Below are 25567 nucleotides of genomic sequence, written 5' to 3' on the forward strand. Positions count from 1 at the left end.
CTAAATGTATTCTATACATTACACATTTTTATGAAAGAATCTTATATATTTCTATTTAGAATTTCTGAACCTCTCCCTACCATTCCAGAAATATAAAAATATATATGGTATAAAGACATTACCTTAAAGCCTATTTAATAAAATAACTGAAATTATACTTACAAAAACTTTATCTCCAACTACATTTTCCAGATTTAACTGCCTCGTGATTTCCTTTAGGGCGATTTTGTCATTGATCTGCAGCAGTCCTAAAATAAAGTCCATTTAAAAGTATTTAATTAAAACGAAACATGTATTTGATATAGCAGGTTGTTTTCCAGTTAAGTAAATCTTCCCAGTCAAAGCCTGTTAGCTCACATCACTTTCTTTTTAAAACTTAGCAATAAAGACATTCTGTAGAATCAAAAAAGAATCCTCCTTGGGATTAGAATGATTTAAAAAAAAAGAAAAAAACCAGAGTCCTTCTGAGACTCCTTCATTATTATTATTTTAATTTCTAAAAATACTGCATATGGTGTACTAAGTAAAACATGGATCTAGTTTTCAAAATCTATTAAAATGAATTTGAAATATACAAGTGAATTTAGTTTCATCATATTAAAAACCCCACAAAGTTTATGTAATCGCCAATGGCAAAATAATGGCATACTTACCATTTAAGTGAACTTGTAATACGTTTTCACTCACTTCTTCTATTTCCATGAGTTCTTTCAAAGCATGATTTATTAACTAAATATGAAAAGTTTATGAGATAATAATAGGTAAAATATTTAAAAAGTCCATATTCTTTTTTAAACTACAACCGCTAAGAACAGAATATAAATAAATTGACCTCTTTAACAAATAAGTTTTCAAATTCTTTACAGATAAAAGGTTTAACTAGAACATCTCATATCTGACTCTTTTCAAGAAACAAGAGCCAGGACTGATATAATATTCTCTCAATCACCTACCCAAACTTTTAATACAAATTTAGAAACAACCAAGTTTTAAAACAAATATTTCTCTATATGTCACATTAAACATGTGACATGGCCCTTATAAACTTCATGTCTCAGTTAGTACATTACACATCTCTCTGACAACTACTAAATACCACTGTAATCAGTTAAAAGCCTATTGAATTAGAGGTTTCTATGCAGCATACTTTTTTTATAACACTGTACTGCTCTCGTACTGTGATATCATATATATCTCTTCATATTACCAATGCATTCACTTGTTTAAAGAATTTGAAAGTGAACAGAATTAAGAAAAGCCAAAAATCTTTTTGAACAGTAAATATGGACTGTTCCTTCCAATATTAAAATGTAGGTACTATCATAAAATAAGTGAACTGGGAAAAGCAGTTGTATATACAAAATATTAGTAGAGATGGCATCAAAACTTAGGACAAAAAGGATTACTCAACAAAGGCACTGAGACAACTGGTAAACTATTTTCCAAAACAAAATACTATTTGTATTTGCAATATGCTACTTATTTGTCATTGCAACACCTTATCCAAAAAGAAAAAAGCAAATATGATCCTCATTTTAAATTATATATCTTCCACAACAAGATACCAAAAATAAAAAAAATTTCCTGGTTGCATGGTTTTTAAAGCATAGGGAATTCTAGGTCCTCTGAAAAGGAGACAATCTCAAGATATCACCTGTCATACTACAAGTAATAGCCCAACTGAGAAGTGACATTTAATGAGAAGTAACATTAAAGGACTGCATACAGGTACTTCTTCACCTCTGGATCAGGTCAGACACTATAATAAGAGTACATCCCTAGATGATATACTGTTGGTCTCTCAAAACAGTGCTTTCAGTAACTTTTTTTTTTTTTTTTAGCAATCCATGGTATTTTCTTTCCTCCATCTCTTGATATTTTGCTTAATACATTTTTTCCTAGGTAATGTTTTGTTTTAATTCATAAAATGTTTTATGTTTTGATGAATTATTCAAAACAATTTCAAATCCATTGCTAAAAGGAATAGGGATTTTAATAATACCTTCCATTTTACATATGCATAAGGAGAGTTGTAACAGGTTTACAACTTTCTTTCCACTCAACTTACTTTAAACACCAACTTATGCTTTGCTTGGATCAGCCCACTAATATTTTATGGGTTGTGTGTATGGTTTGAAATGATAAATATATTAACAAGTGATCTTCAAACAATGTTACTTCTAATCTGGGTATTGCTAAAATTTACTGTGTAGTTTAGGCAATCAACCATTTAAGTTACCTTTTTTCTTGAATATGTTGTCATCATTTCAAATATTTAAACTACATTATACACTAAAAATATTTAGTTGGTTATTAATGTCACACTGACCAACATAACCAAATTTGGTAATCTCCTTTCCACATTCTTTGTGCCTAAAATTTAATATTACAAACATACCAGGATAATTTTCTTAGATCTCCCCACATCCAGTAATTTTTATGCTCACCAACGATTATACTATTTCCAAATATTATAATAAAAACAGGTTTCACCAATATGCAACTAGGAGAAATATCCTATTTAACCATCTAGCAAATCTGTCCACAGTAAATTCCATGTGTAAGAGCATTTTCTAAGGGTCGGTACAGTGGCTCACACCTGTAATCTGAGTGCTTTGGGAGGCAGAGGCAGGAGGACTGCCTGAGCCCAGGAGGTTGAGGCTTCAGTGAGCTATGATTGAGCCACTGGGCTCCAGCATGGGTGACAGAGTGAGAGCCTGTCTCTTAAAATCAAAAGGTATTTTCTAGGGCTCAATCTGTCACTTGAAGCTATATCAATTTTTTAAAAAGAAAATGCTTGTAATATTATAAGCCACACTATTGCCTTTTTCAATTAACTATAGAGTTAGAATTTTTGTATTTCAGACAGTTTGGCCAAGTATAGTGTTTTAAATATACTATAATCTCGGGGTTAGGATTAGGGTTTAATACAAACATAAGACTACAGGTCTTATGTTTTAAAATTTGAATTTGTATAATTATACTAATGAGGTTAGGCACAGTGGCTCATGCCTGTAATCTCGGCATTTTGGGAGGCCAAGGTGGGTGGATCACTTGAGCCCAGCAGTTCCAGACCAACCTGGAAAACATGGTGAAACCCTGTCTCTACTAAACATAAAAAACTTATTAGCTGGGTGTGGTGGCACATGCCTGTCCCAGCTACTCAGAAGGCGGAGGTGGGAGGATCGCTTGAGCCTGGGAAGAGGAGGCTGCAGTGAGCCTAGGTCGTGCCACTGCACTCCAGCCTGGGCAACAGAGTGAGACCCTGTCAAAAAAAAAAAAAAAAAAAAAAGAAAGAAAGAAAAGAAAAAATAAAAGAAAAAGAAAAAAATTATACCATTGAGAGTTCTTGTATAAAAACAAATTGTATCTGACAATTTTTTCAATCCATATTTTCTCTCAGGATACTCCCACACATACAACAAATTACAAAAGTAGCAGAAGTCAAACAATGCTCATCTCTTCAACCTGCCAACATCAGAGTACATCAGGAATACATGAAACTATATCAAAATGGAATGCCAGGCAAGGGACTCTTCCAGATTCCACTGTAGTGAAACCCAGTAAATGACTGCAAAACACCACAATAGGGCTCTGGTTTAAGAAGCTGAAAGTAGGTAAACCGTCAGCGTGGCCAAGAATAACCAATCCATTTTGTTAACTGATAAATACTATGACTTAATGCTTTCGCCTTTAAATTTCAGTACCTTGATTAAACCTATAGGGGTTTATGAAAAGGTGCTATAACATGGAAGGAAGGGAACAACAAGCAGATTAAAAAGCTTAAGTGCAGATTTAAAATATTAAGCAAGATGGCTGATTAGAGACTCCTGGTGCTCGTACCCCGCACAAGAAAGGACCACAGCAATGAATGAACAGCTAAGATTTGACTGGCGTGTTGAAGGGAGAGTGCTGGGAAGGGGAAACACATGTGTAGTGACTGAAAATCCAGGAGGGTAGTGTGTAGGCACCTGGCCTCTGCAGCTACATCTCCTGCACCCGGATCAAATCTTCCCGTAGTTAGGAGGGACTTTCCATTTTGGGGAAAAGGTAAGCAGAAGATCCCCCACCAGTCCTCACTAGCACCATAAATACCTACAGTCCTTACCACAGGAGAATCCCATAGTCCTAGCAAGCCCTAAGTCAAGGTGGAGAGCTGCTGGGAATTCAAGCAGTTGCATTGCTCCAGATCATGAGAATAAAGTGTGCACTCTCCATCCCCCCCCTACCTGTAGGCCAACCTGCTGCAGCATGGCACCGTTGAGGCCAAAGCCACTTCTGTTGTGCGCCCTGCTCCGCGGGCCAGTAGCCACTGCACCTTTTCAGTACTAGGGGTCCATCTTCATTCCACCAAGCCCACATAGGTGGTGAACGCCACAACTCTAGCTGCATGGAGACTGAGCCTATAATTGGTTATGACTCTGGTCCTACACAGCAGGGAAACCAACCTCTTGCTGCCACACTTCCGGCCAGAGGACCAATCTGGCAGTCCCACCCAGGGCAAACTCTTGCTTGAGCTGACCAAACCAGTGTGGGGCTCTCTCTCAAGAAGGACAGGCCCCCGAGCATCCAAGCAGCTGATACACCCCTTGTGCTGGTAGAGTGGCTATGCACCCATACTCAGAACCTCAGAAACAGCCCCACAATACCCTGCGCCCCTCCCTCCTGCAGACATACCTCTGGCTAGCCCAGTGGTCCTGTGCCCACAATCAGGGCCTGAAAAATAGACCAGAAGGTTACCCCTGGCAGGCATGCCTCCAGCCCAGCCGAGCAGCCATGAGCCATGACCTGTACCTGAGAGACAGCCCCATGGGCCACCCATGGTGAATACAGCTCCCAAAGGGTGGCCAAGCATCCTTGTGAACACACACTAGGCCTGAAAAGTAGCTCTTCAGGCCATTCTTGAGCCTGCCAAGCAGTCTTGTACTCACCTCCCAAACCTGACAAACAGCGCAGCCTACCTATAACCCATCAGACATGCCCCAGGACCAGCCAACCAATCGTGTGCTCACGTCCCCAACCTGAGAAGTACACTAGTCAACTGCCCCTAACAGACACATTACCCTCGCTGGCTGAGCAGCATTACACCCTAGGTCTACAAATCAGCCCTGAGGGTTGCCTCTGGCAGACACTCTTTTGGGCCAGTCAAGCAGCCCTGCTCCTACTTCCCAGGTCTACGAAATGATCCAGTGGGCTATCGCTGCTGAAAAGTTCCCAGGCCAGCCAAGCAGCAGTGTCACAGGCCTGAGAAACAGCCTCACGGGATGCTCCTAGTGGGCATGCCCATAAGCCAGCTGAATAGCCTTGTGACTGCATCCTGAACCTGAGAAACAATCCTGTGGAACCCCTCAGCAGATATGGCCCCAAGCCATTCGAGGAACTGTATCCCTACACCTCTGTTGGGATTAAGCAGCCTTGCACCTGGATTCCAGGCATCTCCTGGGCCTGAGAAACAAACCAGTGAGTTGCTCCTGGCAAACATTCACCAAGGCCGGCTGAGCAACTGCATGACTATGCTCCTGGCCAGGTTAATAGCCCCATCTGCCAGTGTGTCAGATCCCAAGGTGGTTGACCCACCATATGCATGCATATGCCCCTAAACTGAGAATCAGCCCAGCAAACCCACCCCTTGCAAAGCTGTACAGCTACCACCAGAAACTCTCAGCCTAGGCCACTGAGACACTTGTAAATGACACTAGTGTGGATTACAGCTAAAAAAAACTATACAAAGACCACACGACTGTATACAACTAGAACCAAGGGCAATGAATCACACCAAACTGACACCTCAAGACACATTCACGCAAGTAAGTACTTCCCTATGACATCAATTCTGTCAGATTGAAAAAGGCAATTTTACTTTTCTACCTGAGGCATATCAATCAACATAGGGACACATTAAACATAAAAAAGCAAGAAAACATGACACTTCCAAAGAAAAACAATAACCCCTCTAGTAACAGACAAGAATCATACGGAAATACAGAAAATGCCAGAAGAATTTAAAATAATAATCTTGACAACACTCGGTGAAATTAAAGAGAATACAGACAGAAAATTAAAATCAGAAAAACAATTTGTGATTGAATAAGAAATTATCAGAGATACCATAAAAAACAAACAGAAATCCTACAGCTGAAGAAGTTAATTAATGAAACAGAAAATACAATTGAGACTTTCAACAACAAACTACACCATGCATAAGGATTTCTTAAATTGAAGACAAATTGTTTGAAATAACACAGGCAGACAAGAAAAAAAAAGAAAGAATGAATGAATAAAGTCTACAGGATTTATAAGACTTCAGTAAGTGAACAAATATTTGTATTACTGTCCTTTCAGGAGGAGAAAAGAAGGAAAAGGTGAGAAAAACATATTTAATAAAACAGTAGTTGAAAACTTCCCAGTTCTTGAGAGAGGAATGGACATCCAAAGGAAGCTCAAAACTCCAAAGAGACTCAACACAAACAGAAGGTCTTCTCTGAGGCATATTATAGTCAAATTGTCAAAAGTCACAGACAATTAATTAAAGCAGCAAGAGTAAAGTGTCAAGTCACTATAAGGGAATCCCTATTATACTAACAGTAGGTATCTTCTTCTTTATAGTAGATTTTTTTAATTAAAATTTTAAACTCTTTATCATTTCTAAAAATGATATTTTAAAACATCTTTCATACTTCTTCTTTACATTTTAGCTGATTGTCAGAATATACAACAACAGATTTCTTAAGAGAAACTTGACAGACCAGAGGGGAATGGGATGATACACTCAAAGCTCAGACTGAAAGAACGGTCAGCTAAGAATATAATACCCAGCAGCTTCAGAAATAAAGGAGAAATAAAATGTTTCACAGACATGCAAAAACTAAAGCAATCCGTCATCACTAGACCAGACTTATACGAAATGTTCATGGGAGCCTTACATCCATAAATGAAAAGATGATAACCACCATTATGAAAACAGGGGAAACTATAAAACTCACTGGTAGTGCAGATACATAAAGGAGAAAGAGAATCACCCAACTGGAAAAATAAATGAGAGGAAGTAAGAAACAAAGGATATAAGAAACAACCAGAAAACAATCACTAAAATGACAGGGTAAGTCCTCACTTATCAATAATAATCTTGAATATAAACCAATTAAGTTTCTCATTTAAAAAATATAGAACAGATGAAAAAACAAAACTCAATTATATGCTGCTATAAGAAACTCACTTCACCTGTACAGACACACAGACTTTTAAAGGTATGAAAACTATCCTAGGAAAATGGAAAATAAAAGTGATACGAAAGTTGTAAAAACAAAGAACATTATATAATAATGAAAGGATCAATTCAACAACAGAATATAACAGTTGTACATGTAAATGTATCCAACACTGAAACACTCAGATGTATAAAGCAAGTATTATTAGACCTAAAGAGAGAAAGACTGCAATAAAATAATAGGAACTTCAATACCCTATTCTCAGCACTGGACAGATAATTTAGACAGAAAATCAATAAAGAGAGACTGAATTTGAACTTCACCATAGACCAAATGGACCTAAAAGACATTTATAGAACATTTCACCTAACAACTGCAGAATGTATATTCTTCTCATTAGCACATAGAAGATTCTTCAGGATTGACCTTATGTTAGGACACAACATAAGTCTTAAACATTTTTTTAAAAAAAGCAAAATCATATCAAGTATCTGATCTGGCCACAGTGGAATAAAACTAGGTATCAATAATAAAAAGAATTGGCTAGGTGTGGTGGCTCACACTTGTAATCCCAACACTTTGGGAGGCCAAGGTGGGAGGATCCCTTGAGCCCAGGAGTTTGAGACCAGCCTGGGCAACATAGGCAGACCTTGCCTATATATTTTTTTAAAGTAATAAGAGGAACATTAGAAACTATACAAAAATACAGAAATTAGACAACATGCCCCTGAACAATGGGCAACAGAAATTAAGAATATTACAGATTCCTAGAAACAAATGAAAATAGAAACACAACATACTAAAACTTAAGGAACACAGCAAAAGCAGTATTAAGAGGCAAGTTTATACCAATATATACCTACACCAAAAAACTAGAAAAATTTCAAATAAAGAATCTAACAATGCAATCCAAAAAATTAGAAAAATTTTAAATAAAAAATCTAACAGTGCATTCCAAAGAGCTAGAAAAGAACAAACCAAACCCCAAATTGGTCAAAGGAAATAATAAATATCAGAGAAAGAATAAACAAAATTGAAACAAAAATTGCTTAGATAGACTAAGAAAGACCAAACTAAATAAATGAGAAAAGAAAAAAGAGACATCACACTGAATATCACAGAAATAAAAAGGATCATTACAGACTACTATGAAGAACTATACATCAATTAATTACAAAACCTAAAGGAAATGGTTAAGTTCCTGGACACATAAAACCTCTCAATATTGAAGCAAGAAGAAACAGAAAACCTGGAGAGACCAATAACAAATAATGAGGTAGAATCAGGAATAAAAAGTCTTCCAACAAAGGAAAATCCAGTACTGGATGGCTTCACTGCTGAATTCTACTAAACCCTTAAGGAATTAATACCAATTCTTCTAAAACTACTCCAAAAAATTCAAGCACAGGAAATCCTTCCTAATTCATTCTATGAGGCCATCATAACCCTGACAGCAAAACTAGACAAGGACAAAACAGCAACGAAAACTATAGGTCAATATCTCTGATGAATATAGATGCAAAAGTCTTCAACAATGTATTAGTAAGCTGAATGCAAAAAGATAATTCACCATGATCAAGTGGGATTTATCCCAGGGATGCAAGGATGGTTTAACATATGCAAATCAATGAACATCATATAGCACATCAATAGAATGGAGGCCAAAAACTGTAACATCTCAATGGATGCAGGAAAAAATGTGATAAAGTCCAACATCCCTTCATGATAGAAACTGTCAATAAATAGGTACAGAAAAAAATCACAACATAGTAAAAGCCATATATGACAAACCCAAAACCGACATCATACTGAATGGGGAAAAACTAAAAGTTTCTCCTGTAAAACTGGAACAATACAAGGATGTTCACTCTCCCCATTCTTACTCAACATAGTACTAGACGTTCAAGCTAAAGCAATTGGAAAGGAGGAAGTCAATTCGTTCCTTTTTGCAGATGACATAATCTTATATATAGAAAAACCTAGAGACTCTACCAAAAAACTCTTAGAATTTCAGTAAAGTTGAAGGCTACAAAATCAATATACAATAACCAGTAATGTTTGTATATACTAACAACAAAGTAGCTGAAAAAAAAAAAAATCAAGAAGGCAATCCCATTTATAAGAGCTACCAAAAAATTTGAAGTACTGAGGAATAAATTCAGTCAAGGAGGTGAAAGGTATAGTTTTGTACAAGGAAAACTACAAAGCACTAAAGAAAGAAATTGAGGAGGATGCAAACAAATGAAAAGACACCCATACTCACAGACAGAAAGAATGAATATTGTTAAAATTACTATATTACCAGAAGCAATCTACAGTTTCAATGATATTCCTATCAAAACACCAATGATATTCTTCACAGAGACAGAAAAAAAAAATCCTAAAATTCATATGAAACAACAAAAAATGCCAAATCGCTAAAGCAATCCTGAGCACAAGGAATAAGGCTGGAGTCAAAGTATTACCTAACTTCAAATATACTACAAAGCTGTAGTAACCAAAACAGCATGGTACTGGCATAAGAACAGACATGTAGATCAATAGAGCAGAATAGAGAACCCAGAAATTAATCTGCTTATCAATAGCAAACTGATTTTTACAAAGGCCAAGAACACTCATTAGGGAAATGGCAATTTCTTCAATAAATGGTGCTGAGAAAACTGGATATGCAGAAGAATTAAACTAGATTCCCATCTCTAATCCTACACAAAAATCAATTAATAAAGGATCCAAGACCTCAATGTTATAAAACTACTAGAAGAAAATATAGGGGTAATACTTCAGGACACTAGTCTAGGAAAATATCCTATGAGTAAGAACTCCAAATCACAGACAACATAAAAAATAGACAAATCCGATGACATCAAACTCAAAAGCTTCTGCATAGCAAGGGAAACAATCAACAGCGTGAAAAGACAACCTACAGAATACATGAAAACATCTGCAAACTGTTCATCTGATAGGGATTCATATCCAGATTACACAAGGAACTCCAGTATCTCAAGAGCAAAAAAGTGATTTGCTTAAAAAACAGGCAAATTATCTGAACAGACATTTCTGAAAAGACATATATATAGCCAACAAATGCATGAAGAAATGCTTAACATTATTAATCATCAGGGAAATACAAATAGAAACCACAGTGAGGTAACATCTCACCCCAGTTAGGGTGCCTATTTTCAGAAAAACAAAAAATAATAAATGCTGGTGAGGATGCAAAAAAAAGGGAACTTTTATACACCACCGGTGGGAATGTAAACTAGTATAGCCAATATTGAAAACAGTACAAAGGCTCCCCCAAAAACACTACAATTAGAACTACCAATATGGTCCAGCAATCACACTACTGAGGATTTATATAAAGGAAAGGAAATCATTAGATCAGAGAGACATCTGCACCCTGTATTTATTGTTGTACTATTCACAATAGCCATGATATGGATCAACCTAGTTGTCCAACAACAGATGAATGGATAAAGAATATGTGTATACACACACAATGGAATACTGTTCAGCCATTAAAAAAAGAAATGAAATCCTGTCATTCACAGCAACATGGATGGAACTGGAAGAAGTTATATTAAATGAAATAAGACAGGAAAAGAAAGTTAAACACTATGCGTTTTTATTCATCTATGGAAGCCAGGGAAAGTAAATACTACAGAAGTCAAAAGTAGAAGAGAGGATAGGGTAGGAAGGGTAGGAGGAAAGGAGGGATAGGGGAGAGATTCAATAACGAATACAAAATTACAGCAAGATAGGAGGAGTAAGTTACAGTGTCGTACTATCATTGTTCTGTAACTATAGGATGACTATAATTAATAATATTTTCCAATAGCTAGAAGGATACTGGATGTTCCCCACACAAACAAATGATAAATGTTTGAGATGATTGATATGCTAATTACTCTGATTTGATCACTATACATTCTATGTACCAAAACATCACTATATATCCCATCAAAGTGTATAATTATTATGAGTCAACTTAAAATAAAGTATAAAAGGTTAATTACTATTTAAAATGACTATTTTATGAAATAAATGTTTTGAGCTATTTAAGCCAGACTTAGACAACAAGGAAAGATTCTTAGAAAACTGAAATGCAATATCAGATTAGAAGAAGCAAAAGACAGCACTGGCAGTAAAGAAAATCACATTGGCCATATGATAGAATGCTGAGAGGGGGGGAAAACATGAAAAGATGGTAGACACAGAAAATGAAAACAAAGATTTAAGAAATGAATATTCTAATATTGGATATTCATTTTTTTCTAATCCTAAGAAAACATGAAACAGAATATTCAAAAATAAAAGAATATTATTCTTTAGTGAACAATACCCTCTAAATTTATACTAAAACATATGCAGAATATTAGTGAATTTTATGATCAACTGTTAGACATAGTCAATGAATAATGCAATAAGAGAAGAAAAGGAATAAAAGGTATGGAGATAGGGAAGGAATAATTGAAACTGTCTTTGCTGACAGATAACATAACTGAGTAAAAAATCTCAAAGAAGTGACAAAAAAACTAATGGAATTGAGAAGCGATTATAGCAAGGTTGCAGAAAACAAGGTAATATACAAAAGCCAACTGTTTAGCTATCTACCAGCAATGAAGACTTAGAAAAGGAAATTAGAAACACAGCACTCTTCAAAATAGCACCAAAAAAAAATTGAAAAATTAGGTATAAATCTAACAAAACATGTATAATATCTTTATTAAGAAAACTACAAAAAATGACAAAATTCCTAAATACATAGATACTCCATGAACGGGAAGACTTTCCTAATGTGATGTATAAATTCAACACAAAATCCCAGCAATTCAATACAAAGATTCCCAGAATTTTTTGGGTATGTACAAAGTGATTCTAAATAAGGGGAAAAAAGGTCTGCTACACTCAAATGTACCACCCTAACTTTATAAGTTTTACATGTCTTCTATGATTTAAAAAAAAAAAAAAAAGTAAAATGTTACAAAATAATGAAATGAAAAGTATTTTCAGTATTATATAAAATAAGAATCATCATATGCCAACAAACACCAGAAATGAACAGCTTTTACCATAGTTTTTCCTGATCCTCGGGGTCCGATAATGAGGACAGAGTTACTCTCTCCATGGAGAGCGGTCCTTTTTAGCAGCTCACTTAAGTGTCTAAAATGATATAAATAGGACAAAATTTTAAAAATGAAGCTGGAATACTTTGTTAGGTTGTAGTTTTTTAAAAGGCATATTTGAATATGCATAGAAATTTCCTCTCTTCTCTCCCTCTGGGCACTTGGCCTAGCTTCTGAATGGTCCTAAATAGAAAAATACAAAAGAAATAGGAGGGTAGTATAGACTCTCTGAAATCTTCAGGTGAAAATGTATCAGATTGAAATATATTGATTTGTATGATCGTGGGGACAATAGTGGCAACACTCAGGACTCTTGGATTCAAATCTCTTTTCCTACTAATATTCTGAACTTTCACTCCATAGTTGGCTGCTAGCTATTAAGGGCAAGATGGTTAGAATTCTCTCCATAGTATTAGATAACAGAAACAAAATAAGATTGAACGTTAAAGTGCTATCGCATTATGGAAATATGTGTATCTGCTCCTGCTTCACGCTATGTGGTGTTTCTATTCACAAAGCAAAATTTTTTACTTCTATAAAAGTGTTTGTTAGGTTTATTTAATATCAAACTTGTTATATAATTTTTGCAAAACCTGGAAGGCATCTGTAAGTTGGTCCATAACAGTCAAAAGGACAGCTAGACTTACTTGTATTGTACTTGCACTCCAAATAGGTTACTATGTGGACTCTGATGACAAAATCTTTCACGTAAAATTCTTTGTACCTGATGAAAATAAAGTGAATAAATATAAAAATATTACACATGCAATAAAAAATGAATACGAAAGCACATTTACAATAGTCAGAATTAGTTATCAATGAATCAATTCAACCATCCCTAAATTCTTATCCTCTAGAGTTATGGCACCATAAGTTAAAAAATTAATGGTGTTCTTATTTATCTCAAGTCCCACAGGAAGAATGAGAATTTAGTTGTGAAGGTTTCAAAAAAGGGAGAATCACTGACTTTAGTTATGTTAGCAACTCAAGGGCTGTTTCAATGCATGTGAACGAGTTCAGAAAAAAATTCTTACAAGGAGCTGTATTTTGAGTTCACCTTAGAACAAGGGCCTTAGACTTAGTCATGAAAATTATGTCAGATAATCTACCATACTCTTTAAAAGATGGACCATTAAAGTCATTCCTTTTTAGATCTGCAGCTAATACAAAGGTCTTTCAAGGACAACCATAGGGTGCTATCTCAGATTTGGCCCCATGAACTGGAATAAAAGCCTCCAAAATATTTGCTTCTCCTAGACTGATGGCATGGAACTAATCCTTCATGTACCAAAGAAATAAATCTGAGTTCTTGTTCCATGTACAGAGGCTAAGCAAAGAAAATGATTCACTAGGGACAAAATGATACATACTTGTTCATTATAGAGGAAGTTAAAGAGTAAGGACACTGGCACCAGAAGAGGCTATTATATGAATTTCAAAAGGTTAAGTCTGTTCTAAATTTTAATTTCTTTATCTATAAAATAGGGACAATAACACCTTGTTGCAGGCCTGTTTTAAAGATTAAAAAAGGGGGGCGGCCGCAGTGGCTCACATCTGTAATCCCAACACTTTGGGAGGTCGAGATGGGCGGATCGTTTGAGGGTAGGATTCCAAGACCAGCCTGGCCAACATGGTTGAAATCGCTTCTCTACTAAAAATTCAAAAATTAGCCAGACGTGGCGGATGCCTGTAATACCAGCTACTTGGGAGGCTGAGGCAGGAGAATTGCTTGAACTCAGGAGGCGGAGGTTGCAGTAAGCTGAGATTGCACCACTGCACTCCAGCTGGGGCAACAGAGCAAGACTTGGTCTCAAAAAAAAAAAAAAAAAAAAAAAAAAAAAAAAAAAAGATTTACAAAGGCAAAAGGCAATTATCTGTAACACAAATAGGCTTTGTACAGGTAATAGCTAATATCTATAAAAATACATAAAAGAACATATATATGTACTCAACTAATCATAATGTGTATTCCTCTACCTAGATGAGATCAAAAGAAAAAACTCAATCCCTTCCTTAAAAAAACAAAACAAAACAAAACAAAAAACCAAAACTTCATTAAAATCTCTTAGAGGCAGTAATGGGGTGTAAAACATAAGCTAGATAAAGCTGCAGTGACTAGTTAGAAGGTTCACAAATTCCAAAGTGATCTGGCATGGAAGTTAAACAGGTATATACATGTATTGAAATTAATTCAGCTGTACATGGAGGATTCGTGCACTTTACATACAAAGGTACGTAAAGCATATTTCAGTTAAAAATTTTTTTTTTTTAGAAATAGAGTTAAACAACCTCCTTCAAAAAGAAAGCCAAGTCTTATGAAGGAATACCAGTAACATTTAATCTTTATTTAAAAACTACATGTAGTTCAGGTCAAGCTAGATACATACAAACATAAAAATACCATGCTCAAGGACCGGGCACGGTGGCTCAAGCCTGTAGTCCCAGCACTTTGGGAGGCCCGTCTTGGGCGGATCACGAGGTCAGGAGATCGAGGCCATCCTGGCTAATACGGTGAAACCCCGTCTCTACTAAAAAATACAAAAAACTAGCCAGGTGAGGTGGCGGGCGCCTGTAGTCCCAGCTACTCGGGAGGCTGAGGCAGGAGAATGGCGTAAACCCAGGAGGCGGAGCTTGCAGTGAGCTGAGATCCGGCCACTGCACTCTAGCCTGGGCGACAGAGCGAGACTCCGTCTCAAAAAAAAGAAATACCATGCTCATTTCCCTACTAGAGTATAAGCTTCTTAAGGAAGAGACATACAGACAGATGTTCAGCACTTGGGATACAGTATGCACTTCTGATAATGTTCATTATAAAAACACTCAACAGACGAGGAAAGTTAACGGAACTTCCTCAACTTAATAAAGGGCATCTAAAAAAAATCCTACAGCTAACATCATATATAATAGTGAAAGACTGAATGCTGTCTCTCTAAGATGAAAACAAAGACAAGAATGTCCATTCTTCCCATTCCTATTCAACAATTGTTCAAGCCAGGGCAATTAAGCAAGAAAAGGGGGGAAAAAAAGGCATCTAGATTAGAAAGAAAAAAGTAAAAGCTAGAATTCTGACTACCCAGACTTAATAAGGATAAAATTAAATTATAGTATAAAACACTAATATTAAAAAAAATATGAACTGACAAAAAGGATAGAGAACAATCATAACAACAAGAAAATCTGTTGGTCCACATTTAATTTTTACAGAGTCTGGAAAATTTTGCTTCCAGATGATTGTTCTTACGACCTTGTACTGGTATCTCAAGGTCTTGTACTGACATCTCCTTAAGGTTAGAAAGAGTGATTCTTCCTATACGCTAAGGGGAAAATTCAAGTTAAGAAGATAACTATTTCTCTCAACACTTTTATAGGGTAAAAGGTCTTGAGGTTAATGAAAATACATACTAACCTGTGAAAGGCACTCTGCGTGAATTAAGCTGTTACTCTTTGATTTACGACTGCTCATTTCAACAAATTCAAATCCTTAAAAAAATTGGCATAAATATTATAAACGTAGTGAGTTGAAGAGATAATACCTAAGAATTTACTGTTCTAGAATTAAATACAAGTTTTTAAAAGTAAAAAATGCTCAAACCCTAAGACCCTCAAAATCTTCGATGGCTTCATTTTGCCCAAGTACAGGCTTATTCAACACTCTCATACCATACTTTAGGTACACTTGGTTTTATTGTGTTTTGCAGACAGTGCATTTTTTTTTAAGTAAAATGAAGGTTTATAGCAACTCTGTGTCCAACAAGTCGATAGGTACCATTTTTCAAACACCATGTCCCTATTTTGTGTCTGTCAGCATTTTTCAGCAATAAGGTATTTTAAAATTAAGGTATGTACATTTTGTAGACATAATACTACTGCACACTTAATGGACTAGTATACTGTAAATATACATTTTATATGTACTGAGAAAAGTTTTGGGTGATTTCCTTTATTGTGATATTTGCTTCACCACAATGGTCTGGAACTGAACCTGTAATAATACCTCCAGGCCTGTATGTGGTTCTTAACAGCTACTCCTCCCTTTCCATTAAATCTTCTATTCACCTTCCCTTTCTTCCTTTTTCTTTAACTTATATGATTCCTTTATGATTCTCCCACCCATCCATCCCACAGGATCATCCCCTCATAGAAAACCTTCCCTTTCTTGCTCCACTCACCAACCACACACAAATAATCATTACAGACTAGGTGAAATGCCTCTTCTTTAAATACTTATAAGTGCCTGTATTTCTCTTTATTATTTAATTATTTTAAACAAAATTATCTGTTTATTTGCTAGTGTTTCCAAATTGAGATTTTTTATATTCCAAGCATTGTAGCATAATGCCCAAAACAAAGTTGGCAATGAATAAATGGAATGAAAAAAATTAATGAAAATGTAAAATTCTTGTAAAATTCTCCTCAAGTTACATACTCATAGACAAATACCTATGACTAAAAGACCTAATTTTCTTAGCACTGATTTCCTATAGGACTACTTTAACAGTTAGACAGTAACAGCTTAAGTAGTGTTTACTTAGGTATCAGGAATTGTTACAAATCATTTGCATTTATCAACTCATTTAATCCTCAAAACTACCCTATGGGATAACTACTATTATAATCCTCTTTCAAGGTTAGAAGACACGGATAGGCTAAGTATGTTGACCAAAATCAAACAGTACGTAAATGGAAGAGCCAGGATTTGGATCCAACCAAGTTAACCACTTTTTAAAAAAAGTGTATTCTGGTCTCATCTAGTCTCCAGAAGGAACACAGCTTTGCTGACACCCTGAATTTTGCCCAGTGAAAGACATTTTGGAACTTTTTTACTGCCAGAACTCATAAAACTCAAGAAAAGCTGACCTATCATCAAATCACCAATGATTAACATTATAATAATGTGAGAATGATGGCAGCAAGATGAAATAGGAGGCCCTTCAGCTTGTATTCCCAAATAGCAACAATAATTTCACAGCCACCCACGGACAAAAGTGTCTTTGTGTTAGCCCTGAGATGCAGGCAGGCATCTGTGAAACCCCAGTGGGGCCCAAGACCTGGGAAAGTCAATTTGAGGGCAGATCTTCATTCACGTGACAGATTCCCCAACTGTGGTCCAGGCTTCAGACTTGGAAAGGGCCCTGCCCTCCTGAGGGCTTAGCTAAAGCCTGGTAGGACCTTGTTACCAGGGGCTGCAGCAGGATATGAACCCTATCTGATGGTGGACTGGACTTTTTCTAGGACATTGGTCTGTACGGGGGATGAAGATATGCAGAGAAAAGACCTGTTACCAGGTGTGTGGATGGTGTGACTTTCTCCGGGAACCTGGGAGGGCTCCTACTGGATCACTGAGTAGATAACCTGAGCAGGCAGTACTGTCATAGTCCACAGCTGAGTGAGGCTGGAACTAAGTCACAGGATTGCTTCAGGGCCTACAGTCAAGACTTAAGTCTTCAGGCCTGTCTAAGGTGTCATGAACCTGCATGCCTCCCTTCAGGTCCTTAGGTTGGCGGGCCTGCTCTCAAGCTGTACTGAGAGGGGCTGGAGCCACTTTTAAGGGGTGTTTCAGGGACTGATGAGGGACCTGGGTCAGGTGGCCTGTTTGCAGGGCTATGGACAGCCCCATCTCCCTCTAGTATGCTGGGTAGGCAGAACTGCTCTCTGACCATAGCTGAGCGGGGCTTATGCCAAGATTCAGGGTTGTTTCAGGACCTGCTGTGGGACTGAAATCTGCCTTCCTGTCCTGAGGACACGGAAGGATGTATCTTCTGACTACATGAGGATTTCTGTGCAGGATTTCTGTAAGACTATGGCTAAGATGTGCTGGATTTCCAATTCAGAGCTTTTTCAGCATATGCTATGGGACAGAGACTGGCAAGTCTGTACTGATGGCACAGACAGGTGAGTCTCCTAGCAGTTCCATGTGCAGGCAGGGTTGCTCTCAGGCTGCAACCAAGAGTGGAAGGAGCTGAGCTTCAGGGCTGTTTCAGGACATAATGTAGGACCAAGTTCAGAAAGCTTGACCCAGGGATTCAGACCGTTTTGTCTTCTTGTGGGTCCTTGAACTGATCTCAGACCACAGCCAAGTTAAAGTGTCTTATCAGGGTCCACAGTTGAGACTGAGGACAGTGGACTTATTTTCTGAGGTACCAGTGTGCATGACCTTTCCTGTGCCTCTTGGTGAATAGTTTCGGTAGCAGGCTAATATCCTTGATGAATATAGGTACAAAAATCCTCAACAAATACTGGCAAATCTAATTCAACAGCACATTAGATCAATTACCATGATCAAGTGGTATTTATCTTTGGGATGCAAAGATGGTTCAACATATGTAAATCTATAAAGTGTGATATAACGCACTAACAGAATGAAGGACAAAAATCATACGACTGACTCAACAGATAAATAAAAAGCTTCTAACAGAATTCAATATTCCTTCAGGAAGAAAACTCTCAATACATTAGGTATAAAAGGAATATACTTCAACACAATAAAGGCCATATATAACAAACTCACAGCTAACATTGCACCCAAAGGTAAAAAGTTGGAAGCTTTCCCTCTAAGATCAAGAACAGGACAAGAATGCCCACCTTGGCTATTTATATTCAATATAGTTCTGCAAATCCTAGCCAAAGGAATTAGATAAGAAAATTAAATAAAAGGCATCCAAGTCAAAAAAGAGAAAGTTAAATGATCTGTTTGTAGATGACATGATTTTATATAGAGAAAATCCTTAAGACTCTACCAAAAAACTGTTAGTACTAATACATACAGTAAAGTGGCAGGATACAAAATCAACATACAAAAATCAGTAAGATTTCTCCACACTAATAACTATTTGAAAAAATTAAAAACCAGTCCTAATTACAATAGCATCAAAAACAAATTAGAAAGAAATGTAACAAAAGAGGTGAAAGGTCTGTCACTGAAAACTATACAATATTGATGAAAGAAAGTGAAGACACAAATAAATGGAAAGATACTCCATGCTCATGGATTGAAAGAATCAATGTTATTAAAATGTCCCTACTACTGGAAGTGAAGGTTCAAAGTAATCTACATCAAAATTCTAATGACATTTTTCATAGAAATAGAAAAAACCCTAAAATTCATATGGACCCACAAAGATATTTAATAGCTAAGACAATCATGAGCAAAAGAACAATGCTGGAGGTATCAGACTACCTGATTTCAATACCTAGTGCAAAATAAAGATAATTCAAAACAACATGGTTCTGGCATAAAAACAAACATATACACCACCAGAATAGAGAGTCGAGAAATAAATCCACACTTTTATGGTCAACTTATGTTCAACAAAAGTGCCAAGAACACACCATGGAGAAAGGACAGTCTCTTCAAGAAATGGTGTTAGGAAAACTGGATATCCACAGGCAGAAGAATGAAATTGGACCCTTATCTCACATCACATACAAAAATCAACTAAAAACGGATTAAAGACAAATGTAAGACCTGAAACACAGGGAAATAAAACACAGGGGAAAAGCTTTTTGACACTGGACTTGGCAAAGATTTTTTTGGATATGACTCCAAAAGCACAAGCAAGAATAATGAAAACGAGACATAAAACTAAAAAGCTTCTACAAAGCAATCAATCAACAGAATGAAGAGATAACCTACAGAATAGGTGAAAATATTCACAAATCTTACATCTGATAACAGGTTAAAATCCAAAATATGTAGTCGGTCCTCATCAGCAGATTCAACCAACTTAAGAGAGAGAAAATTTAGAGGGGGAAAAAATGCAACAATAAAAATTAATACAAATTTAAAAAACAATATATTATAATGGCTATTTACAAAGCACTTACATTGTATTAGAAGTAATCTAGAGATAATTTAAAGAATATGGGATGGTATGTGTAGGTTATATGCAAATACCATGTCAATTTATAGAAGAAACTTGAGCATCTACAGATTTTGGTATCTGAGGGGGGTCCTGGAACCAGTTTCCTGTGGATACAGAGGGATGACTGTATAAGGAACTAAGAAAAAATAGCAAGGAAACAACCCAATTTAAAAAATAGTCAAAAAGATTTCTCACAGGACATAAAAATGTCAAACAGGTATTTGAGAAAATTCTCAGTGTTACTAATTTGCAGGGAAGTACAAACAAAACCACAATGAAATAACATTTCACACCTGCTAGGAAGGCTATTTGTTAAAAAAACACAAAAGATGATGAGTGTTGTTGAGGATTATGAAAAAAAAGGAAACCCTGAAACACGGTTGATAAAAATGTAAACTAGTATAATCATTATGGAAAACAGTATGGAGGTTCTTGAAAAAATTAAAAGTCAATCCAGTAATCCCACTCCTGAATATCCATCCATATATACAAAGGAAATGAAATCAATATGTCAAAGATATATCTTCACTCCCATATATACTGCAGCATTATTCACAGCCAAAATACCGAATCAACCTAAGTGTCCATCAATGGATGAAAAGATAAAGAAGACGTGGAATATATACACAATGGAACACTAACTCAGCCTTAAACAAAAAAGAAATCCTGTCATTTGCAACAACATACATGCATCTGGAAGATATTATGTTAGCTGAAATAAGCCAGGCACAGAAAGACAAACACCACAGAATCTAATTTATACAGTAGTCTCTCCTTATCCATGGGAGACGAATTCCAAGGCACCCCTCAGATGCCTGAAATCATGGGATAGTACAAAACTCTCTCTATACTATGTTCTTTTAATCTGATAACCTAGATGGCTACTGAGTGATTAAAGGACACATATTATCAGGGGAACCCGCCCCCAATATTTCAACGTCGGTTCTATTTTCCGTAAATGTTGGCTGGCTGAGAAAGAGTACAAAGAGAGGAATTTTACAGCTGGGCCGCCAGGGGTGACATCACATATTGGTAGGACTATGATGCCCAACTAAGCCTCAAATCAGTAAGCTTTTTATTAAGGGTTTTAAAAGGGGAGGGGGTGTAAGAACAGGCACTAGATCACATGCTTCAAAGGGCAAAAAGGAGAACTACTGACAAGGGTCTATGTTCAGCAGTGCACGTACTGTCTTGATAAACATCTTAAACAACAGAAAACAGGGTTCAAGGGCAGAGAACTGGTCTGACCACAAATTTACCAGGGCGGAGTTTTTCCCCACCCTAACAAGCCTGAGGGTACTACAGGAGACCAGGACGTATTTCAGTCTTAATCTCAACCGCATAAGACAGACACTCCCAGAGCAGCCGTTTATGGACCTCCCCCCAGGAATGCATTCCTTTCCCAGGGTATTAATATTAATATTCCTTGCTAGGAAAATAATTTAGCGATATCTTCCCTACTTGCACATCCATTTATAGGTTCTCTGCAAGAAGGAAAATATGGCTCTTTTTGCCCAACCCCACAGGCAGTCAGACCTTATGGTTGTCTTCCCTAGTTCCCTAAAATCGCTGTTATTCTATTCTTTTTCAAGGTGCACTGATTTCATATTATTCAAACACACATGTTTTACAATCAATTGGTACAGTTAACACAATTATCACAGTGATCCTGAGGTGATGTACATTGTCAGCTTAAAAAGATAACAGGATTAAGAGATTAAAGTAAAGACAGGCATAAGAAAATATAAAAGTATTATCTGGGAACTGATAAAAGTCCATGAAATTTTCACAATTCATGTTCCTCTGCCACGGCTTCAGTCAGGCCCTTGGTTCAGGGTCCCTGACTTCCTGCAACAACGTAGCATATACAGCATGGATATGCTGGACAAAGAAATTATGTATGTCCCAGGCACGATGGAGCAGGACACTGCAAGATTTCATCACACTACTCAGAGTGGCATGCAATTTAAAGCTAATAAGTTGTTTACTTCTGAAATTTTCCATTTAATATTTTGGAACCTCAGCTGACCAAAGGTAACTGAAACAATGGAAAGTGAAACTGAGGATAAGAGGGGGACTACAATAGGTGGAACCTCTAACAGGGGAACTCACAGAATGAAAGCAGATTTTAAATTTTCTTGTTACAAAAAAATGGTATGTGAGGTAACAGGTTAATAGGCTTATTTTTGTCATTCTACAATGTATACATATATTAAAACATCATGCTATATACCATAAATGGATAACAATTTTATTCATTAATTAGAAAAAAAATACATACAAAACACATATCAAAAAGCGACTAAGTGGCAGAGCCAGGATTTGAACCCAAATAAGTTATACTCTTATTCAATTGTTACTTATTTAGCCAACTTTTTAAAAAAAGAAGTACAAACACATTTCAATAACCTGAAGGAAGATCAGCCAATATATTTTACATTCACATTTATTAATTTCATATAGTGGCAATTAGAAAGCAAACCATGGTAATGCTGTTTTCTTCTCTAGAAATGTTAACAGGCCCTTAGCTGAGCCAGGCCTTGACAGACAGACCAGCAAGCAAATCTGTGTCCTCCTTAATGTGTAAGCCAGGTAGCTAAGGCCTCAGCCACCAAAGTCCTCTGGCTCCAGGCTTCCTAACTGAAAATTAAATAACAGAGTACTCAATTATTGTCTTGACCCTTAAGCATCTTCTTTCTTAGAAGAAAAGTGGTCTTCTCAGCTGTCTTAGGATACCTTCTAGCAGTCTTTTATGTCTAAAGTTTTATCTTATTCTATTTAAGTTTTATTTTCCTTAATAACTGTTATGAGAGGGAAAACCTTTTAGCTACATTTTATAGTCACAACTCTGGTTTATGATGCTCTTGATTACCTCTCAGCCAAAATCTAAAATCACAAGGAACTATGTGATAATTGTCTCCTAGATTATAAGGCTAATTAAAATGTAAAAAGGAGAAAGGGTTTTGCAGTATGTTTTATTCTGTAGAACTACATTAGCTATCTTATAGTATTGTTAGAATTAAAAGTTTTTTTTACCCACTTCATGAATTAAGAACGAATTACTCAGAAAAATGAAATAAATGTCCACAGTTCCAAGGTAGGTATCTAATCTGCCTCTTTGCATCATATATAAATCAGGTATGCTATTAAGATCATTTTTTCTTCATTTGGGGCCAGCATTCAGAAAAGAAACAACAAACACACCACTATGGTATCTACCTTATAACCTACATAAATTTTGACTGTAAATAAAGTTTTAGTCCAAAGGTTATTTTGACATCTTGCCCCTTCATGTAATGGTCAAATATCTACTACATAATAAAGAATATTTCAAAGACAATTCTAATAGTACAGATGAGACAAGCTTCAGATGGAAGAAAATACTTGCAAACCGCATATCTGACAAAATATCTGTATCTAAAGAACCCTCAAAACTCAGTAATAAAAAAAGAAGCAATCCAATTAGAAAATAGGCAAAACACATACGTAGACATTTCACCAAAGACATACAGGTGGCAAATAAGCATATGCAAAGATGTTTAATGTCATTATCCACTAGGAAAATGCAAATTAAAACCATAGTAAGATATCACCACACACCAATTAGGAGAGCTAAAATACCTCAAAGATGGTGAGAATGTAGAGAAAATGAATCCTTCATTTAACCACTGGTGGGAATGTTTCTTGACATGGCTACTCTGAAAAGTTTCTTGTCAGTAGTTTCTTAGAAAACTATAAATACACTTACCAAGCCACATAGCAATTGCACTCTTGGGTACTTACCTGACAGAAAAACTTATGTTCACACAAAAACCTGTAAAATGTATGTTCATAATAAATTTATTTGTAATAGCCAAAACACTGGAACTAATTCACTGAATGAGCCAATGGGGTTAATGAATTAGTTCCACTGATGCTTTGTCACTGAAGTCAGGAAGTACCCAGACAGTAAGGGACTGCCTTTTAAAGTTCTTCTGATATTGGACAATGCCCCTGGCTACCCAGAATCCCATGAGTTCAACACCGAAGGTTTTTGTCCAAGTAGTCCACTGGTCCCCAAACACAAAGTCTCTAATTCAACCTGTAGATCAGGAGATCATAAGGACCTTTAAGGTTCATTACACACAGAACTCTATGGAAAGGAATGTCAACACTATGGAAAAACCTCCACAGAGGGAACATGATGAAAGTCGGGGGGGATTATCCCACTGAAGATGCCCTGTTGTCACAGAAAAGGCCGTGAAAGCCAACAAGCCTGAAACAAATTCCTGCTGGAGAAATCTATGTCCAGATGTTGTGCATGACTTCACAGGATTTACTACAAAGCCAATCAAGAAAATCATGAAAGAGATTGTAGATATGGCAAAAAGGGTGGGGAGTGATGGGTTTCAAGATACAGGTCTTAGAGAAATTCAAGAGCTAACAGATACCACACCAGAGGAATTAACAGAAAACAAGTGGAGACAGATGCTTCTGAACCACTGCCAGACAGTGAGAAAGATGTATAAGTTAACAGTGCCAGAAAACAAATTGACATTAGACAATCTGGCAGAACAGTTCTGAATATACAAGACTGCTCTTGATTTCTTTACAACATGGACCCTTCTATGATACAGGTACTGGAATCAAAGCAAATGGTTGAGGAAAGGTTGATACTGTATTGAAACATTTTATAAGAAATTAGAAACCAAAAGAGATAGACAGAAATTACAATGTGTTTCTGTAGTTACACCCAGTGTGCCTACCTGTCTTGTCTCCCCTTCTACTTCCTCCACCTCTTCTACCCCTAGGCAACAAGATTAACCCCTCCTCTTCCTCCTCAGCCTACTCAACATGAAGATGAGTAGGATGCAGACCTTTAAGATGAGCCACTTCAATTTAATGAATAGTAAACATATTTTCTTTATATAGTAGATATATTTTCTTTCTAAATATCTTTTCTTCAGCTTACTTTATTATAATACAATATGTAATACATATATAAAATATATATTAATTGACTATGTTACCAGCAAGACTTCTAGTCAAGCAGACTATTAGCAGTTAAGTTTTTGGGGAGGCAAAAGTTATATGCAGATTTTCAACTGCTTTGGGTAGGGAGGGGGGTGTTTCGGCCCCTAACCCTTACATTGTTCAAGAGTCAATTGCATATGGAGGAAATTCTCATTACTGCAATTCCAGAGCACTACTATATTATATATCAGAGACCTGCTGACCATTTTAAATTTACTTCTGTATTGACAAAGGACAAAAATTATAGGAATTGTAAAAATGCGTCATCTAAAGCTGTCTGCTCTCTGAATGGCCTATGCGCATTTCCCCATGACAGTAAGTCCCCTACAATCTATACCTTTACAAAGGAAGAGATGAA

The 25567-nt window shown here is 36.4% G+C and overlaps 1 protein-coding gene across 1 annotated transcript in view; it reads right to left on the reverse strand.

Annotated features, from left to right (window-relative positions):
• ORC4 (origin recognition complex subunit 4) overlaps window positions 1-25567 on the reverse strand; it is an 89102-nt gene that overhangs the window by 24843 nt on the left and 38692 nt on the right. The window contains 5 exon segments of the mRNA XM_017847624.1: window positions 163-248; window positions 654-729; window positions 12281-12371; window positions 12982-13058; window positions 15741-15814. Coding sequence (XP_017703113.1) covers window positions 163-248; window positions 654-729; window positions 12281-12371; window positions 12982-13058; window positions 15741-15797 — 387 coding nt within the window. The 5' untranslated portion in view covers window positions 15798-15814.

The sequence above is a fragment of the Rhinopithecus bieti genome, unplaced genomic scaffold, assembly GCF_001698545.2.
Source record: "Rhinopithecus bieti isolate Rb0 unplaced genomic scaffold, ASM169854v2 scaffold_28529, whole genome shotgun sequence".
Classification (NCBI taxonomy): Eukaryota; Metazoa; Chordata; class Mammalia; order Primates; family Cercopithecidae; genus Rhinopithecus; species Rhinopithecus bieti.